Below are 17414 nucleotides of genomic sequence, written 5' to 3' on the forward strand. Positions count from 1 at the left end.
GCAGGTGCCGGAACCACTGAGCTAAATCCCCAGCCCTATTTAAGGACTTTTTAAAAAACCAAAATTGTGTGTGCTTTAAAAAAGTAACCCATTCACATAGCTCATAATTTCAAAGGTGCAAAAAGGAAGTCTTCCTTTCTGTCCCTGGTGGGCACCACCAGTCTGTCTCATTTTTTCTCCCATTTTTTTTCTTTTTATAAGAATTGTAGCATGGTATTTGTTATTGTTGGGACTACATTTTAAAGATCTTCTTATACTAGTACATACTTTCTTCTGTTACAATCCATTTATTTAGGGAGATTGACCTTGATGAATAAATTGCTCTTAGTCTCTGCTAATTCAGGGCTTCTGCATGTGACCTTATGCAGAGGTCAGTTCGTCCATTCAGAGCTTGTGGATTATTTGAATTCTGTCAGGTAGATCATACATTTCCATTCCCTTGGGGTTGCTTCTGGTGGCTGATATTTTCCTTCTTTGGGGGAGCTGTTTGCCTGTTTTCATCCCTCTTGACTGCCTGCGCATTAGAGTGGCTGCACCACTGACCTGTTCTCCTGGGACACTCCTGGTTCACCTGCCATTAGGGATTCTGCAAGTGCATGCCCTTGGGTGACAAGTGTGTCCACCTGTCACCCTGGACTCTCCCACCAGCCCCCTGCTTGCTTTTTTGTGGTGTCCCTGGAGGCTGCTCTCGCCGCTCTGAGACCAGTTCCGCAGCACAAGTCACCTCTTGCCCTCCTGGGAGTGGGGTGGGGGGCTTTTCTGGGCTGGGGTAGGTGGCCCTGGTGACTGAATGCTCAGGTCACGTGGGGCAGCTGGAGTTCCCTGGGTCCTGTCACCTTGAGATCTAGTTCTCAGGCTAGTCTCTGAGGCAGCTGGGATGTTGGATGCACATGCACCTCCTCCCTCCCTTCCTTCCTGAGGAGACGCTAGGATTGGCTGGATTTCCCAGGTATCTGACTTTACACCCAGCTGGGGTTCAGAAGCCTCCTGAGATTTAGGGATTTCCTACAAAGTGGATTGAGTGGATAATTGTTGTGTCAGTGTTTATGGAGTGAGGAGAGTCCAGGGCTTTTGGCCAACATCCTTCCTTCTGCTTCTTTTGTGAATAAGGACACTTGTGACTGTGTTTGGGCATAGGCAGATGAACTAGGACAATCTCCCCACGTTGAAATCCTTAGTCATGTCAGCACAGCTTTTGGCACAAAAGGTAATACAGGTCCAGTGATGAATATTTTGGGGCTCATCATCCAGCCACTACACTGGCCTTTCAGTTTTTCTTCTCATTTAGGGTGTGAGTTCTGTCAGTCCCAAGGGGTGCATGCAACCCTGTGGTTTTCTGGTGATTCTGAGGACAGGTGCAAGGTCTGACACCTTCATTATATTGTATAACATGCTTGTCCCTAAGCATAGACAGCCTGAGATAATATTACTGTGTCAAAATCCCTTTTCTTGTCATTTGTTCTTCATGTTATAAATATGGCATTGTGTTGATTGACAGTAAGTGTGACTAGGTTCTGTTGTTTATGGATATGTTAGGATAATAAAGGGGAGTTATACAATACTGCTGATACAAAGATGGCACCAAGTCCCAGGGTTGAGAAGTGCCCTGATGTTTTAGCTGCTTGGTTTATTGTCTGATATGTGAGGAGCCAGCGGCTCTGAGAAAGTGACTTGTATACTGTCACATGGCTAGGACTGTTAGGTGGGGGGGGGATATAAACACATTATCTTTCAGGAAATATGAATGGAGCCAAGACAGAAGCTTCCCTGGGAAGGAAGGGTTCCAGAGCTGGAAATGAGGCGCACTTGCTGCGTCTCAGGTTAGAGAAGAAGAAAAGGGAAACATCGGGGATTCCCAGGAGTGGAGATGTAGGAGGAGGAACGGGAGTGGAGCCTGAGAGAACAGCAGCTGGGCGCTGTGTAGAGTCCAGTGAGGACACCAGTCCTGTCCAGAGCTGTCCCTGGTCCCTGAACCCTGATGTCTTCTCCAGAGAGGGGCAGAAGTCTTGACAACCTTGGGACATGTTTCTGCAGTGGGGGTTTAGAGACCACCTGCATGACATTTCACACTGTCACTTTTTGTTTTTGTTCTTTTAATATTCATTGACCCTTATTCAGTTTGAGAAATGGGAAACTGAAGTTTTTGGTTGACATTGCATGGTGCTATTTGTAGCTTTTGAGTCATCAGAACTAGAAATAAAAGCCTGGCTGTCTAAAAATAAGACATTGGTCCCATGTGATAGCATGTTAATATTAGAATTGAGGAAGGTTTTTTAAAACATAATTTTATTCTGCTTACTTCTTGCCTTAGAATACTGAAAAGATTAAAATAGCTGGTATTTGAGAAATAGACTTGGGTACTGAGCATTTGAATAGCATAGCATGTTCTTGTTAGCGACAGCTGACAGCTAAGTGTGGACAGCATCCTTACCAAAGGTAATGCTGACTTACTGACAGGATGTGCTCAGGAAACGTTGGCAGTGCTGAGATAATAATTCTCTTGGGCGATTTCAATGATTAACTTTCAGTTATTTTCCCAGGTTGCACACTCCAGCCTTTGTGTGTGTTAAGCAGTGTCATGTGGGGGTGGGGAGTTCCCAGGCCCCATTTTGCTTCCTACTCCAAGTAGCCATAGCTGAGACTGATTATGTATGCAGGTACTCTTTCTCAAACTGAAAATTAAAATGCCTTCCACCAAGCTGAGGAAATGGGAATTTATGTCAAATACCGTGACTCAAAGCATTGAGATGATCTCAGTGAGTAATTGAAGCAGAGACTGCAGCAGAGCCAAGGCTGGGCCCTCAGCCTCACCCCCCATCCTCCAGAGGCTGTGACCCTGAAGACCTCTCCCCACCCCTCCTGGCTACAGGAGCAGTCACACGCTCGACATGCTTGTGGCCAGTAAGGTGGAAGTCAGAGTCTGCTGAGAGTTCTTACAAAAGCTTTTTTGTCTTTCTCATAAAAGGGGAAGCTGATGTGGTAGCATGTGTCTGTGATCCTAGCTACAGGAAACTGAGACAGGAGGATCTTTTGAGCCCAGGAGTTTGGAGCTGACCATAAGACCATAAGGCACCATAAGACCCTCATCTCTTATGGAGCAGATGTGATTGGCACTTGCTTCTGGCTGCCCCTTGCTTGCTCTGTTGTCTAGAGCCTTTTCACCATGAGGCAGTTAGACATGAGGATGAAGCTAAGGCTGCTGTAGCAGAAAATAGAGAACCTGAGTCTCTGATGCCATTGTCTTGTACCTGGACCATTTCTAGGAAGGGGCCATCTCCAGTGATAGAAAAACATTTTTTCCTATTTAAGGCACTGTTATGTTGGACTTTCTGGCACATTCCAAACTGAAAGCAAAAACAGACTATATCATGGAGTTTTATTTCCTAAAAAATTTGGCTTCTAAAAGAAAATACTTTCAAAAAATTTTGCATACTCATTTTATTTTTTATTAGTACATGTTTGTGACACATAATAATTATATTCATCCTGGGGAATTGGTAATAAACATGCTGAATCTTGATCATATTTGCTCCCTTTCTCCCTGCTTCCCTCCTTCCCCATACCCTCTTCCCATGCCCACAGTCTGCCTCCCTGTTTCCTACCAACTCTCTTTAACTCTGAAATTCAACAAAAATGGATGTCAGTGCAGTGGCTGCCTAGGATGCCCCAGACCCTTGCCCCCCAGTCATCACACCAGTAAGTGCAGACTAACATGACTGCTAAGGAGCATGGTAATCAAACATCAGAAGTCAGAGACAGAATCCTGACAGCAACAAGAGAGAGTGCAATGTATAAAACACACCACGCACAGTTATTATTCAGCTTTTAGGAAGGAATGAAACTGTGACACACACCTTGAAGATACTGTCCTAAGTGAGACAACAGGCATAAAAGGAACATGTGTCCATGTTCACGCATCAAGTGCAGAGAAGTCTGAAGGGAGGTTGCAGGGGGCCAGGGTGGGAAGGAGGAGTCCTATTTTTACTCAGGATAGTTTTGATCTGAAAAGACTAAAAAGTTCTGGGGATGAGGGTGGTGAGGCCTGCACAAAAGTATAAATGCACTTAGCACTACTGAACAATGTACTTTAAATGGCAGTCTGTGTTATACACATTTAACTATAATTTAAAAACTGAAAACTATAGGCCAATATCCCTGTTAGAACTGGTAAGGAAATTCAGTGAAGTTGTAGGATAGCAAATCAACTTATAAGTATCAGTAGCATTTCCATGTACTAACAAACTATCTGAGAAAGGAGCTTTAAGAAAATTAAGAAAACAATCCCATTTACATAATAGCATCAAATAAATAAACCAAGTAAATTTATTTATTTATTTTTTTGTTTTGTTTTGTTTTTTGTTTTTGGTACCAGGGATTGAACTTGGGTCCTTGCGCTTGCACAGCAGGCGGTGAAACCACTGAGCTAAATCTCCAGCCCAAACCAAGTAAATTTAACCAAGGAGGTGAAAGACTTGTGTAATGAAAACTACACAACATTAATGTGAGAAATTGAATAAGTGGACAAATAAGTGAAAAGATGTTCATGGATAAGAAAAGCAGTGTCACTGAAATGTCCAGGCTGCCCAAAGTAACCTACAGACTCACTGTGGTCCTTATCAAAATTCCCTATCATTCTTCACAGAAATAGAAGAAACATTCCTGAAGTTTGTACAGAGCCACAGATGACCCTGAACAGCCCTAAAGGCATCTTGAGCAAGATCAAAGCTGTAGGCACCAGACTCCTGGATTTGAAAGCATGACACAAAGCTGTAGTAATCAGAACAGCACAGTGCTGACAGAGGCAGGATGGTGGGATGGGGCAGCGACCAGAAAAAGCCCACACATTGATGGATTTGTTTGCTTATTTAGAGGCTGAGGCTTAAATTTCACTCTAGCTTCATTCTGTTCAGAAATAAGATTAAAACTATTTTTCCTGTTTTTGGTTGTGCCATGATATACGTACCATGAGCTTTTCACATCTGTGAGTTGCCAGGCTGGGCCAGGGTCCTGTGAGCCTGGAGGGCCAACTGCCCAGCGCTTGTCCTCAGGAGCCCGAAGTGGGGGCAGTCAGGGACTCCCTGTGTTCATTCGGAACTTGGCAGGGTTGTGTTGCTGTTCTTTAGGTATTGGCTGTTGCCTCAGAGAAGTCAGAGGACACCTTGATTTCCCTGGGAGACCCCACCCTCAAATTTTCATTGTAACTATTTTTAGTGTACTCTTTCTCATTTTAACTGTTTTTAGTGTACTCTTTTTTTTTGGTATAAAACGCCCAGTTTTAGACAGCATTGACTGACTTCCAGATGAGAAGATGAGACTTTAGCACTGTTACCTTTGTATCCCCTCTTCTGTACTTTCTGATTTAGAAGTTAAATTATTGCAGTTGATATTTTTACATTCTGTCTTGTGACCACAGTTTGCACATTCACTTCATGCTAGTTTTATTTTCTTTAGTTTTACAGCTTTATATGCAGTTATACTCAGTTCTCAACCCTAGACTCACTGTGGCATCTCCATTCGAGTTACTAATTTTTCGTGATCCTGTGGTCTCTTAGTTGCTCCCCTGATGTGCACCTGTCCCTCACTCCAGTCCCAGGGGCACTCCTGTGGCTGAGTCCTGGCACCTGCAGGTGCCAGCCCAGCGCTGGATCAGGATGGCTTGGTGACTTTCTGTACTGTCTCTGCTACTTCCAGAAGTCAGGAGACAGCTGATCCCTGCACCCCTCAGTGGTGACAAAATCAACCCCGAGGTCTCACCTCTTTACACCGTCCCTGGCTGGGTTCCAGCATTGGATCTGGGGAGATGCCACCCTCAGGCAAGCACTGGGCCCAAGGGTGAAGTTCCAGCATCGTGACCTGATTGTCACCCAAAGAATAAGCAAACTTTGAGAAGACACAGTCTGTGACACCAAGTTAATTCAAATTGAAATTCTTCTGAGCTTAAAAAGTGTAATTGATTTGAACATTGTAGTACAAAAAAAAAAAAAAGGTAAAACTGAAGTGTGTTAACCGTATGACCTAACTCATACCAGGATCCCAGAGCTTCTCTCTATTTCACGAGTTTCACAGCTTTCAGAAAGAGATGGGAGCCAAGTCAGTGAACGCTTTGTTTCTACAAGACCTTTACAGACTTCACTGCTTGAAGGTACTGATATATTCAGATCTGTGGATGGTCCTAGCTTTTTCCCTTACAGAAGTCATGCAAGCACCTGCACTTTATTTGGTAATGTTTAGGATTTTATTTCATTTTTTTTCTTGCAGTACTGGGGATTAAATTATTTGGTACTTTTTATAATCTTCAAATGTATGTGTGTTGTTCAGCTAAGACCCCATGAACTCAAAGTACCTTTCTTGCTTTTGCAGTCTGCACACATATGAACCAAACTTTCTTGGTGTGCTTTTAGGCTTTTAGATGAAAAATATCAGTAGTGTGGACCGTAGGTTTGTTAGGTGTGCCAAAAGCTCCAGTCAGTGATCTGATTATGACTTAAAATTGTTCTGTCCTGCTGATTTCAGTTCTGTTGGCCATCCCATAGTAAACTCTCTTCTGCACAATTCACATGAACCACATGTCTCAGAATACAAAATAAGAAACTATAATTAATGAAGCAGCTTGAAATTTCAATTAATATATTTATAATTCTGCTTGCATATTGTGTACTGTATCTATAACCTAAGTCTTCAGTCTTTAAGAACTCTGTTAGCTGCATGTGGTGTTGCACACTTGTAATCTCAGCACTGGGGAGGCTGAGGCAGGAGGATCACCACCAGTTTGAGGCCAGTTTATATAGTGAGTTTAAGACCAGTGTAAACTACATATGATCCCATCTCCAAAAAAAAAAAAAAATTAAAAAGAGGAGAAGAGTGTGTGACTTGAGATTAAGATTCACTTGGGCCAGGGATTTAGTTCGGTGGTTCCAGGGCCTGCCTCACAAGTGCAAGGTCTGGAGTTTGATCCCTGGTACCAAAAAAAAAAATTCACTCACTTGTGGTACATGTGTATGCCTCATGTACATGTGCATGACTCCACCTCCAGTGAGGTGGAGGCTGCACTTGGGCTGACACCTGTGGTGAAGGGGACGAGTTCATCCTCTCTCAGACTGATGGTTGTCTGCACTGAGTGGTCCTGACTATCTGGTGCTTTGCTGCTGGTGTGCACCACACTCAGCATGATTTCGGATCTGGCTGCTGTTTGTCAGCCTCCATTGCTGTGATCAAGTCCTGAGAAAACAGCTGGAAGGAGGAAAGATTTGCTTGGCCCATGGTTTCCAGGGTTTTGGTACAGGATTCGTGAGGCCCTCCTGGTGGAAGGGTGGGAAAGAGCAGTTTGCTGCCCTCAGGGCAGCCAGGAAGGGGGCAGGGAGCAGGCTGACCTCCTGAAGGCAGGGCCTCTCCAGGCCCAAACTGAGTTCCAACTATTGGACCTCTCAGGCTGTGCATGAGGGTGAAACAGCAGCATTCAGAGCTCGGTGTTTTTATGTCTTTTACAGCAACATGACTTCATCTGTGTTTGGAACAAGGGCCATGTTCACTGTGGGACCCTCTTGGCTTTCCCAGAAGCTTTTTACAAGAATTAAACCATTTTAAAGGCCACGATTTAACATTTTTCTTTGCAAGTTTCTCTAACTGCCAGTACTAGTGACTCACACCTTTAAAATCATTTTTATATGTTATTTTGTAATAAACACACGAAAGCTCTAACAGGGCTTTTTTTCTTTTCTTTTTTTTTGGTCCTGGGGATTGAACTCAGGTCCTTGCGCTTGCGCAGCAGGCGGCAAAACCACTGAGCTAAATCCCTGGCCCAAAGTAAATTACACCAGTTTCCACAAATCTAAAAATGAGCTAAGATCTCCTAAGGAACGTGTACCAACACTTAATAGGAATAAAATATAACTTTGTGGTCAGCTTTTGGTTTGCAGAGAATGCCAGGTATCAAGAATTTTGTTACAAAAGGATAATTTCAATTTGTTGTGTGTTATGGACAACTGATGTGATATAGATGATATCCTTCTCTAAAATATGGATATGATCAAATTTATATAGCACATGCAGTATGGAGGAAACTATGAAACATACATGGTTAGCTAGTTTGAAGAGAAATGTGGACTGATGGGTAAGTTGCATGTTGCTAACTTGGCCTTAACTGGTCTTGCAACCACTGCTTTCACTTCTTTGTAAAATATAGTTAAAACAGACTTTATAGTGATGAGGGCTTTTACCTTCTTTTGTTTCTCACATTCTTTTTTTTTTTGGTACCAGGGATCGAACTCAGGTCCTTGTGCTTGTGCAGCAGGTGACAAATCACATTCTTGGTATATCAGTACCAGCCTGAAGTTTTTCTTGAATACTTGCTTGTTTAGCACTTTGCAGCTAGAAAACTTTTTGTAAATTACCATTGTCATTGCCTTGGAAGTTTCCTCTTCTTTTTGGGTTGGAAATAATATAGTTATGTCTTTTCTCTGTACATAAGTAGTATAATTTTTACTTTCAGATACTAGTACTTTGAATACAAGTTTTTTTAATCTACAGAAACAGTAATGCAAAATTATGTATTCCTTTGGGTACATTTCCTAAGCATAATCTTCCTAAATATGCTTAAGTAAGCAAGTGCCCAATTTCCTTTGTATTTCTTGAGAATGTATTTACTTGAAGATAAAAATAATCTAGATGTATGTCTAAATATCATGCAGAAGCCACTGATTTTTAAATATCCTTGGATAATCTGTAAAAGGAATAATTCCAATAAAACAAGTGAGAGTTGGCAGTATATTACGGTAGTTAATTCTGTATTTTCAGAAAAAAAGTAAAGCAAACTCCTCTTACCTTTTGTTTTTCTATTATAATGACCAGCTTTTGGTATTTCATTGTTACTGAGATCTATTTTTAAAATAAAATTTGTTCTCCATTAAAAAAAAAAATCCCTGGCCATAACAGGGCTTTTAAACTATGGCTCATATTCATAAACCTTTGTGAGCACAAATCTATTGAACATATTCTTAGTGGGGAGAATTGCTAAATCAAAGGATATGCACACTATTAAGAGCCAAATTCTGGGCCAGGCATTTAGCTCAGTGGCGCTGTGCCTGCTAGGTGCATATCTTTTAAAATTTGATTTCAAGAGTTCTTTTAATTATATCAGTCTTATGGCAGAAATATTTAAAAAGGACACCTCTTCCCTTCTAAATTTAGCATATATATATATTTTTTTTGGTACCAGGGATCAAAGTCAGGACCTTGCACTTGCAAGGCAGGTGTAGCGCCACTGAGCTAAATCCTTGGCCTTAACATATATCTTTTGTTTTGCTTGTTTTGTTTTCTAGAACTTTGCCTTTTAATTTTAATTATTAATTTTTAAAAATTTAAAAATTTTTTAGGTTTTTATTTTTTTTTTTTTTTTGGTACTGGGGATCGAACTTGGGTCCTTGCGCTTGCACAGCAGGCAGCGAAACCACTGAGCTAAATCTCCGGCCCAAAATTTTTTAGTTTTTAAAAACTCCCTAAATTTAGAGTTTTGTTTTTCAACTGCAAAAAAAAAATTCTTATTGCCAGTTATCTAAACTGAGCTTAGTTATGAGCTTATTTAAAGAAATGACTTTCATCCTTTTTTTCAAACGTGGGATTTAAAGAATGTTGTTAGTATATGTTTGTGATACATAATTAATACATCCATCGTGGGAAATTGGTACATACACACAGTGCATCTTGGTCCTTTTTACTTCCCCTTCTCTTCCATCCCAGAACCCCTTCCCTTCTCCACAGATTGAATGGATTTCCAATGAATCTTGTCTGGTAGAAGTTTAACATTAGGGAAAATAATCTCCTCTTTCCTTAGTTATAGTCAGTGATAGCCAGTGAATGTTTTAATTTTTCAAGTGATGATTTCCCCCCCAAAGTTTAAGTATGAAGGAATGAAACTCCAGGTCATACTTGTAAATCACCTCTTCAGTTCTGGTTTTGTTTGAGTTTCCCTCTTAGCTGCTCCTGACATAAAAGCTTGGTGGTTTGTTTTGCAGAAGCCCTGCAGCCTTTCCTGGAAGCCTGTAGCAACTCTTTATTTTTTCGTACGTGTTCCATGCTGCTTCGAACCCCTAAGCTTGATCTTCAGATCCTAGAAAAGCTCAGTATTATTCTCCAGAAACTTTCCAAAATCAAGTAAGAATTTCTTATTTCTAACATTTTTATTGATGTATATCTTGTTTTGGTTTTTTTTGGTACAGAGGATTGATCTCAGGACCTTGTGCTTGCAAGGCAGGCGCTGGAACCACTGAGCTAAATCCCTGGCCCTTTATTGATGTATATCTTATTGTGATCATTTAAGTCTTAATGAATTCTAAACCAGTTCAGCTTTGATTGTGAAATCAAAAATTCCAATCTACAGATACAGAAAATTAAGATTCGTGAATATCAATGCTTATGTGAGACCAATATTTAACAATAGATAGTATGTAATAAGATATAAAACTAAGAGCAGGCTGCTTGTTTTTTGTGGTGCTAGGGATCGAACCCAGAGACTAGTACATGCTGGGCACGTACTCAACCACTGAGCTATACTCCAGGGGTCTAAAACCATGGTTTAGCAACCAACCCAATAGCAGGACAGGTCACTACACACTGGAGTTCTCTAGTGCCACATGTGAAAATCAGAAGGATAATAAGTTGTATTTTATAATTCCTTATTAATGTGCTGAAGGAAGTTGGGGATTGAGAATGAAGCAGGCAAAAGCGATTTTAAATGATTTTAGAACCTGGGTTTATTTAGGGAATTTAGGGGCTTCCTTCTACTGATTTGGGTTTTCTTCTGAGAATCAAGGGCTTTCTCTTTCCTCCTTCTCCTCTTGCATTGGTTGGATCAGTTTTTAAATCATAAATGAAGGGGCATAGATTTCAAGCTCTGTTTTTCTTGAATTCGGTACAGTCTAATATTTTCTTTGAGGGAAATCTAGACACCTACCCCATCTTGTTTCATCACAGTGTAGTTTTGGTGTTGGCTCACCACTTTTCTTGGTTCTGTCCCCTTACCCATGGTTTCCACTAGGTCTCGTTGTTCCAGGTAGTGAACACAGTGCACATTAAGGGGACTGGCAGATGACAGTAAAAGCTCTGCTAGCACCATGCCTCATATGCTGCAGTTGATGACTAGTCATTAAGCTGCATCTTATTCTCAGCTCACCAGATGAGTCTTGTTCCAGAATCAAGTCCATGCACTGGCTCCCTGCCTCCCTTGGCTTGTAGACTGAGCTGAGAGTCTGCTGACTCATGATAGGTGAATCCTCCCTCAGGCTGGTTGGGCCAGGGGCTGTGGTAACATTAACCAGATTTAATTGTTTTCTACCCCTTCCTTCATGAGATTTCTAAAAAGTAGCCCAAGAGCACACATTTATCCTTCAGCCAGAGCATGCCGCTCTCCATGATCTGTTGTAGCTCAGGTTCATTTCAGATTTAGAGGAAGAACCAGAGCAGAGCCATAACAAGAGGGCTGGAAGCAGCGGTACCCCCAGGTGTGCAGTGGGTCTGTGGGACACAGGTAAAGCCTTGTGGGTAAGCGGGTGGTAGGCAAGGGCATGTGGTGGTCTCAGGAGACAAAGAGATGAGAAAGATATCCTAAGGTAGGATGTTCTGGAGCTGAGTCTTCTGTGGTCTAACACTAGGCCACTGTCAAAGTCAGCTCACTCCTCACGCTCAGGCTTTGGCTCTCTTTCTAGCTGTGGGGAAGAACATTCTTTATCCCCAGCACTGAGCAGGTGCAGTCTTCAGGACTGTAGAACGTCTACTTTTACTGCAGTGCTTTTCCACCCAGTCTCTCTCATGGAACCTGTTTTATTTATATTGGCACCTGAGCCCTTCAGTCAGCCATTTTCGCCACTGTTTTTAGAAACAAAAGCTAATTCCTCCACTTACTCATGAGTGAACTCTCAAACTCATTAGATGGATCTCCTAAATGTATGTAGTGAAATAACATACTTGCTCTCCTACAGGAGTAACAAGAAGCTTTTTGAACTTTTTACCATTCACCTGCTGCTTCAAGAGTTACAGAGGACGACACATCCAGAGCATGCCTTCCTCTGCATCAACCTGAACTCCACGCTGTTCAATTTGGGTTTGACAAAAGGCAGCTGCCCAGCCTCCAGCACAGGCCGTTAGACTGGCTTGTTTATATATCTATAGTACATATCTGTTGCTTATCTGTAAAAGAGAAAAATCACCAAAGTAGCTGAAATTTTACTAAGTTACCAGTAACATCATTTGTCATGACAGATAACTAGGAAGATTTTTTTCAACCTGGTAAATGAAATCTGTAGATGCTATGGACTTTTTGAAATATTTTATTAAGGTAATAAGAATGTACAAGATGGCATTTCCAGAATTTATGACACTGGGGTTACTTTTTATAAAAGTATCTTAGGAAAATTCTTTCTTAAAATTATGTTATTATTTGGAATAAAATTGGTGCTTATGAGGGAACAGATAAACCGTATTTTCATTCTGTTTTCTTAATAACTTAGGAATAGAGGAAAAGTTCAGCTTTGTGAAGAACATCTTTAGAAAAGTTACAGATAAATGACCCTTGATGGTGAGTAACTAGGCGCTTTCCATGAAGATCAGGAGCCACACTGAAAGTCTTAGCTAACACACTAAGCTGACCAGGAAAGAAAAAATAAAATGGTTTTGTTTACAGGCAACAGTTATTCTCTGTAAAAAAAACAAAACAAAACCCTAAAAGAATCAACAACATCACAAAAAACCTTCCTTGGAACCAATAAGCAATTAGAGCAGGGTTTCAGGGTAAAGATGAATGTACAAAAGTCAGTCATTTTCCTGTATATCAACAATGAGCAACTGGAACTTGAAATTAAAAACACATTAACTCCTCAAAATGAAGTATTTAGGTATAAATTTAACAAAATGTGTAAAAGTTCCATGAAAGGAAAACTGATGAAGTCAAAGAATATAAGCAGAAAGCTCTTTATTATCAAGACATCAGTTCATCTCAACTGACCTGGTAGATTCACTCGTCCCAGTCAAAATTGCAGTAAGTTATTTTGTGGGTACCGACAAACTGATATTACAGTGTAAATGGAGACACAAGACCTGGAGGAAGAAGACACAGCTGGAGGGTGACACTGCCTTGCTCCAAGTCTTGCTCTAGAGTGGTAGAGTAACAGAGACCAGCAACAGCTCATTGGAGGAGAACAGAGAGCCAGAAACAGTAATTGATTGATTGAGTAATTGATTCTTGACAGGAGAATAAAGGCACTCAATAGAGAAAAGACTCTTTTTCAACAAATGGTGCTGACATAGTTGGACATCACATGGAAAAAAAATAATCTGGAACTAGTCCTTATACCTTTCACAAAATTAACGCAAAATAGATTTCAGATCTAACTGTAAAAAACAAAACTGTAAGATAAGAAGGTAGCCTAGGAACAAATCTAGGTGATCTTGGGTTTGTTAGTGACTTTTTAGATGTGATATAGGAGTCACGGTCCATGAAAAGAGGAATTGAGCTGGACTTCATTAAGGTAAAAATTTCTGTCTCAAGAAGGACATTCGTGAAAGTCATCAAATCAAAATGAACACTCTTGGGCCAGGGACACAGGGAGGCTCTCACACACATGCTTCAGTAATACCTGTGACAAGGACTCTAGAGGCCACATCCTTGCAGCTGTGCAGTGATTATTTCTGTGAGGACACCGGCCCAGGAAACCCTCTTCAGCCTGATGCCTAAGGTAGTTGTTTCAGAACTTGCAGAACCTTTCTCCATATGCCTTTAACAGTTTCCTCTTAGCCAGGAATGATGATTCACACCTGTAATTCCAGCACTCAGGAGTCTGAGGCATGAGGATCACTGTGAGTTTGAAGCCAGCCTGGGCTATGTAGTGAATTCAAGGCCAGCCTGAACTATATAGTGAGATCCTGTCTCAGAAAACAAAAGTCCTCTGATTCAGCCTCCCCAGTTATGTCTATCATCCATCACTATCCAAGATAGTGGGATAGCCCACTATCCCAGATTATAATCCTGTTTGTTCTTGAATAGATTCCATCTTTCTTTTTTGAAAGCTGTTCTGTTGAGAATTTTGGTCAACATGATCTGGTGTCAGAAGTGGGGTCTGAAGCAACCTCACTCCAGGAGGACCAGCAGCCCCTGGACTCAAGTGCAGCACCCACTCGAGCCCCTCTGCTACCACCTCCTTGAGACCTCTTCACCTCAGTGGATCTCCTGTGGCTTCCTGTCCTCCTTCTTTTGGGTTGAGTTCTGACCCATTTGGGATCTGCCTTAGTAAAGGACCTTTCATCCTTCCTGGGACTGCGAAACACTCTGTCCTGTTGGAAAGCCCTTTCTGGGGTGATGTCAGTTCTTTGTGGTTGGGTACACTTGGGTTCATTTTTAGTTGCTTACCACACATCTGTAAATTATTTGACAGTTACTTTTTTTATCCCTGCTGGTCTCTGAACGCCTTTTGGAGAGCAAAAATAAACACACATTGGTGGGCCCGGGCCAGACAGCCCAAAGCCATTGAGACAGTCACCACCACATCTGAGGGACCTGAGTCTCTAAAGTCTCCTATCTGGGTCACAGACAAACATAACTCCCCCCCAGGGCACAGGGAAGACTGTCAGGCCAGACACCTAGGGCAAAGGCCATCCACTGAGTAACCACTATCCTGTGCTGCACCCCTGTCAGAACAGAATCCTGTGCCCAGACACTTAGATTCTTTGACAGGGATTTTGGAATTTTTTTTTTGCTTTGAAGGGATGAGAAAGTGGAATGGGATTCTCAAAGTCCAAGGGATGTCCAAACTCTTTCCTTTAGGGACTCCAGCTGGCTGTATGTTCAAGCATTCTGCTTACTCTTGTGCACCTGTAAACCAGTGGACACCAGCCACGAAGGAGAGTTTAAGGGGATCATTCAAGCTTTCCTGCCTTATTTTTGTTAGGACTGAGTGAGGAGACTGGCTGTGAGCTGAGCAGGTAGAGTAGGATCTACTGAGTGTACTGAATGGCATGCAGAGGCCTTGAGCATGCGTCCTCCTCCCAGCTTACTTTGAATCTTTTTCTTTTTTTTTTGGTACCTGCCCACTCCAAAGAGAAAAAAAATAGATAAATAATTATAGTCATGAAGCCCTTAGGTGAAGCAAGCCTTTTAAAAAGTTACCCTGTGCAGAATCCAGACACTTAGAGACGCGCTGTCTTTGCTGTGCTCATTAGTGGGTACCTGGAGTCACTAATCAAGAAACAAGCTGAGTTGGAAAGATTACCTGCTGCACTGAACACACCTTTCTGACATGTAGTTATTTTAGAACTCTTTAGTAAAAAATTATATCTATAAAGGGAAACAGCTTTAGGCTTTCAGAGGAAAGAAACTAAAAATAAACTAATGAAGCCAGGCTCATTTAGGGTTCCTGGTGCCACATTAGAGCTGTCACCAGTAAAGAAAAATGTATGTCCTTTCTTTAGATGAAAGGAGAGAAGATAGAACGTTCCTCCACTTGCTGCTGCTTGACTCCTTTGAGCTGAAAAGTATTTATGTCAAAGAGGCACATTTTGGAATGGCATTTCCTGAATTCTTTAAATGATTAGTTTTGTTTAAAGGCCATTTCAAACATAATTGTTAAAAATAACCTTGGTGAATGTAAGTAGCTTAAAAATTTTAAATGGCTTTTCAATATTGTGTTTTATAAAATATGTCTACTTAAAACTAGTTTCAAAAATCTTTTTTTTTTTTTTTTTGGTATAGGGAATAAACTCAGGACCTTGTGCTTGCCAGGCAGGCACTATGCCACTGAGCTAAATCCCCGGCCCACATAAATCTTTTTGGTAACTTGAAACCTTAAAGTTAAGCCTGACATGGTGGCACACACCTGGGAGGCTGAGGCTGGAGGCTCATAAATTTGAGCCCAGCCTGGGCAACTTAGCAAGACCTTGTCTCAAAATAAAAATATAAAAAAAGGCCTGGGGATGTAGCTCAGTGTAAAGGCCCTGAGTTCACTCCTCAATACTGCTAAGTTAATAAATAGTAGGTATTCATAAAATGCGTAAGCCATTTCCAAATAAGTTAGAACCCTTCTCTTATGAACTGAAACAGACCAGAGGATGGCGTTACTGTGTCCAACGCTTGCTTGGAGATTATAATTTTCTTACATATCCTAATCAGTCAGCCAGTGGCATCTAAGTGTAAACACTCAGGGACTTACCTGAAGCAACAATGCATCTGACACTGTAAAGGCTTTCAGAGGCAAGAAACTAAAAAGAGGTGGGGGGCAGTGGCTTTTCATTTTAAAAACTGCCATGAAACTGCTTTATCCAGAATTTGGTCTGGAGTCCCCACGAGATTGCATACCAAGGACAAATGAAATATTAAGTCTTTTCCACAAGGTGTTGGTAAAACTGGCCATCTGAGCAGGTCACTTGAGCTACTTTGTCAAAAATGTACTTCGGGTCCAGCTATCCTCTCATACGCAGTAAATATCCATTCCCGTTAACTGCCTCCTGACTGGACACCCTGGAATTAACCTGGTTCTCGGTGTCTTGTCTTTGTGTCTGTGTAGAGCCTGACCCTATTGCTCTGGAGTCTTCACTTTCTCACATGGCTCTCGTTCCCATGAGACACGAGGGCTGCCCTCCACTGTGTCTCCTATTCCAGACCCGGCTGGGACCCTGAGGCTGGCAGCCCTCTGCTTCCTCCAGTGCCTGCCCCCAGGGTCCCAAGACTGTGATCCTGATCTCTGTTCTGCCTGGTTGAGAAAAAGAAAATGAAATAAAAGTTTCCTGTCTTCCTCCCTCTTCTCCCTTTTTTCTCTAGATTTGGGTTGACAGGAAAGAAAAACATTTGTAAAAATAAGTTCCTTGAGCTGGGACTCTTGCACATTTGGTCCTAAGTCCCATTTTTTAATGGTTCGCAGCCTCCCAGAAACAATACCTGTTTCCCTGTCTCTGCCTCCGTGTGGTTGTCAAGGAACACTGTGTTGCCAGAACCTTTGCTGCCTTGTTACAAAGGAGGGTCCTTCACTTTCTTGGACCATCTGTGGGAGAAACTTTGGTCCTGAAGAGAGCAGCCTCCATCTTTTACACCCTCCCTGGGAACACTAGGGGTCAGGGGGAGCCATCAAACCATCATTAGCTTTGAGTACAATTAAAGTAGGTATTTCTTTGGTGACTTGGATTTTTGTATCTAAAAGTATTACTTTTTAGAGAGTTTTCATCCTAAACAGCTGTCCTGTTGGTACCTGTGGAAAGAGTTGACTTTAAAGAAAAGAAATGCTTTTGTAAATCAGATTTTCAGAAAAACAGGAACTAACCCTAAATGCTTTCAAGTTCACATGACTTGGGTAAGTTGTTCATAAAATAAAAATACAAATGCCCTCAGAATTGTAAGCGTGCATTTTTCATCTGGGTTTTTTGGTGAGGACAGTTTGTGC

General features: G+C 41.7%; 1 protein-coding gene across 13 annotated transcripts in view; it reads left to right on the forward strand.

The window, feature by feature from the left end:
- Positions 1-12720, forward strand: part of Ccdc138 (coiled-coil domain containing 138) — a 49471-nt gene extending 36751 nt beyond the window's left edge. For 12 of the 13 annotated variants that reach the window (XM_013072089.3, XM_021258157.2, XM_021258156.2 and 9 more), the window contains 2 exons: positions 10011-10149; positions 11973-12720. In XM_013072089.3, the coding sequence (XP_012927543.2) occupies positions 10011-10149; positions 11973-12138 (305 nt within the window). In that variant the 3' untranslated portion in view covers positions 12139-12720. Of the gene's footprint in view, positions 1-10010; positions 10150-11972 lie in introns of those variants that run through there. The other variant, XR_002394803.2, reaches the window with a different exon arrangement.
- The last annotated feature ends 4694 nt before the right edge of the window (positions 12721-17414 follow it).

The sequence above is a fragment of the Heterocephalus glaber genome, unplaced genomic scaffold, assembly GCF_053883595.1.
Source record: "Heterocephalus glaber isolate CG9 unplaced genomic scaffold, H.glaber_assembly_v1.0 deba00000470, whole genome shotgun sequence".
Taxonomy (NCBI): domain Eukaryota; kingdom Metazoa; phylum Chordata; class Mammalia; order Rodentia; family Bathyergidae; genus Heterocephalus; species Heterocephalus glaber.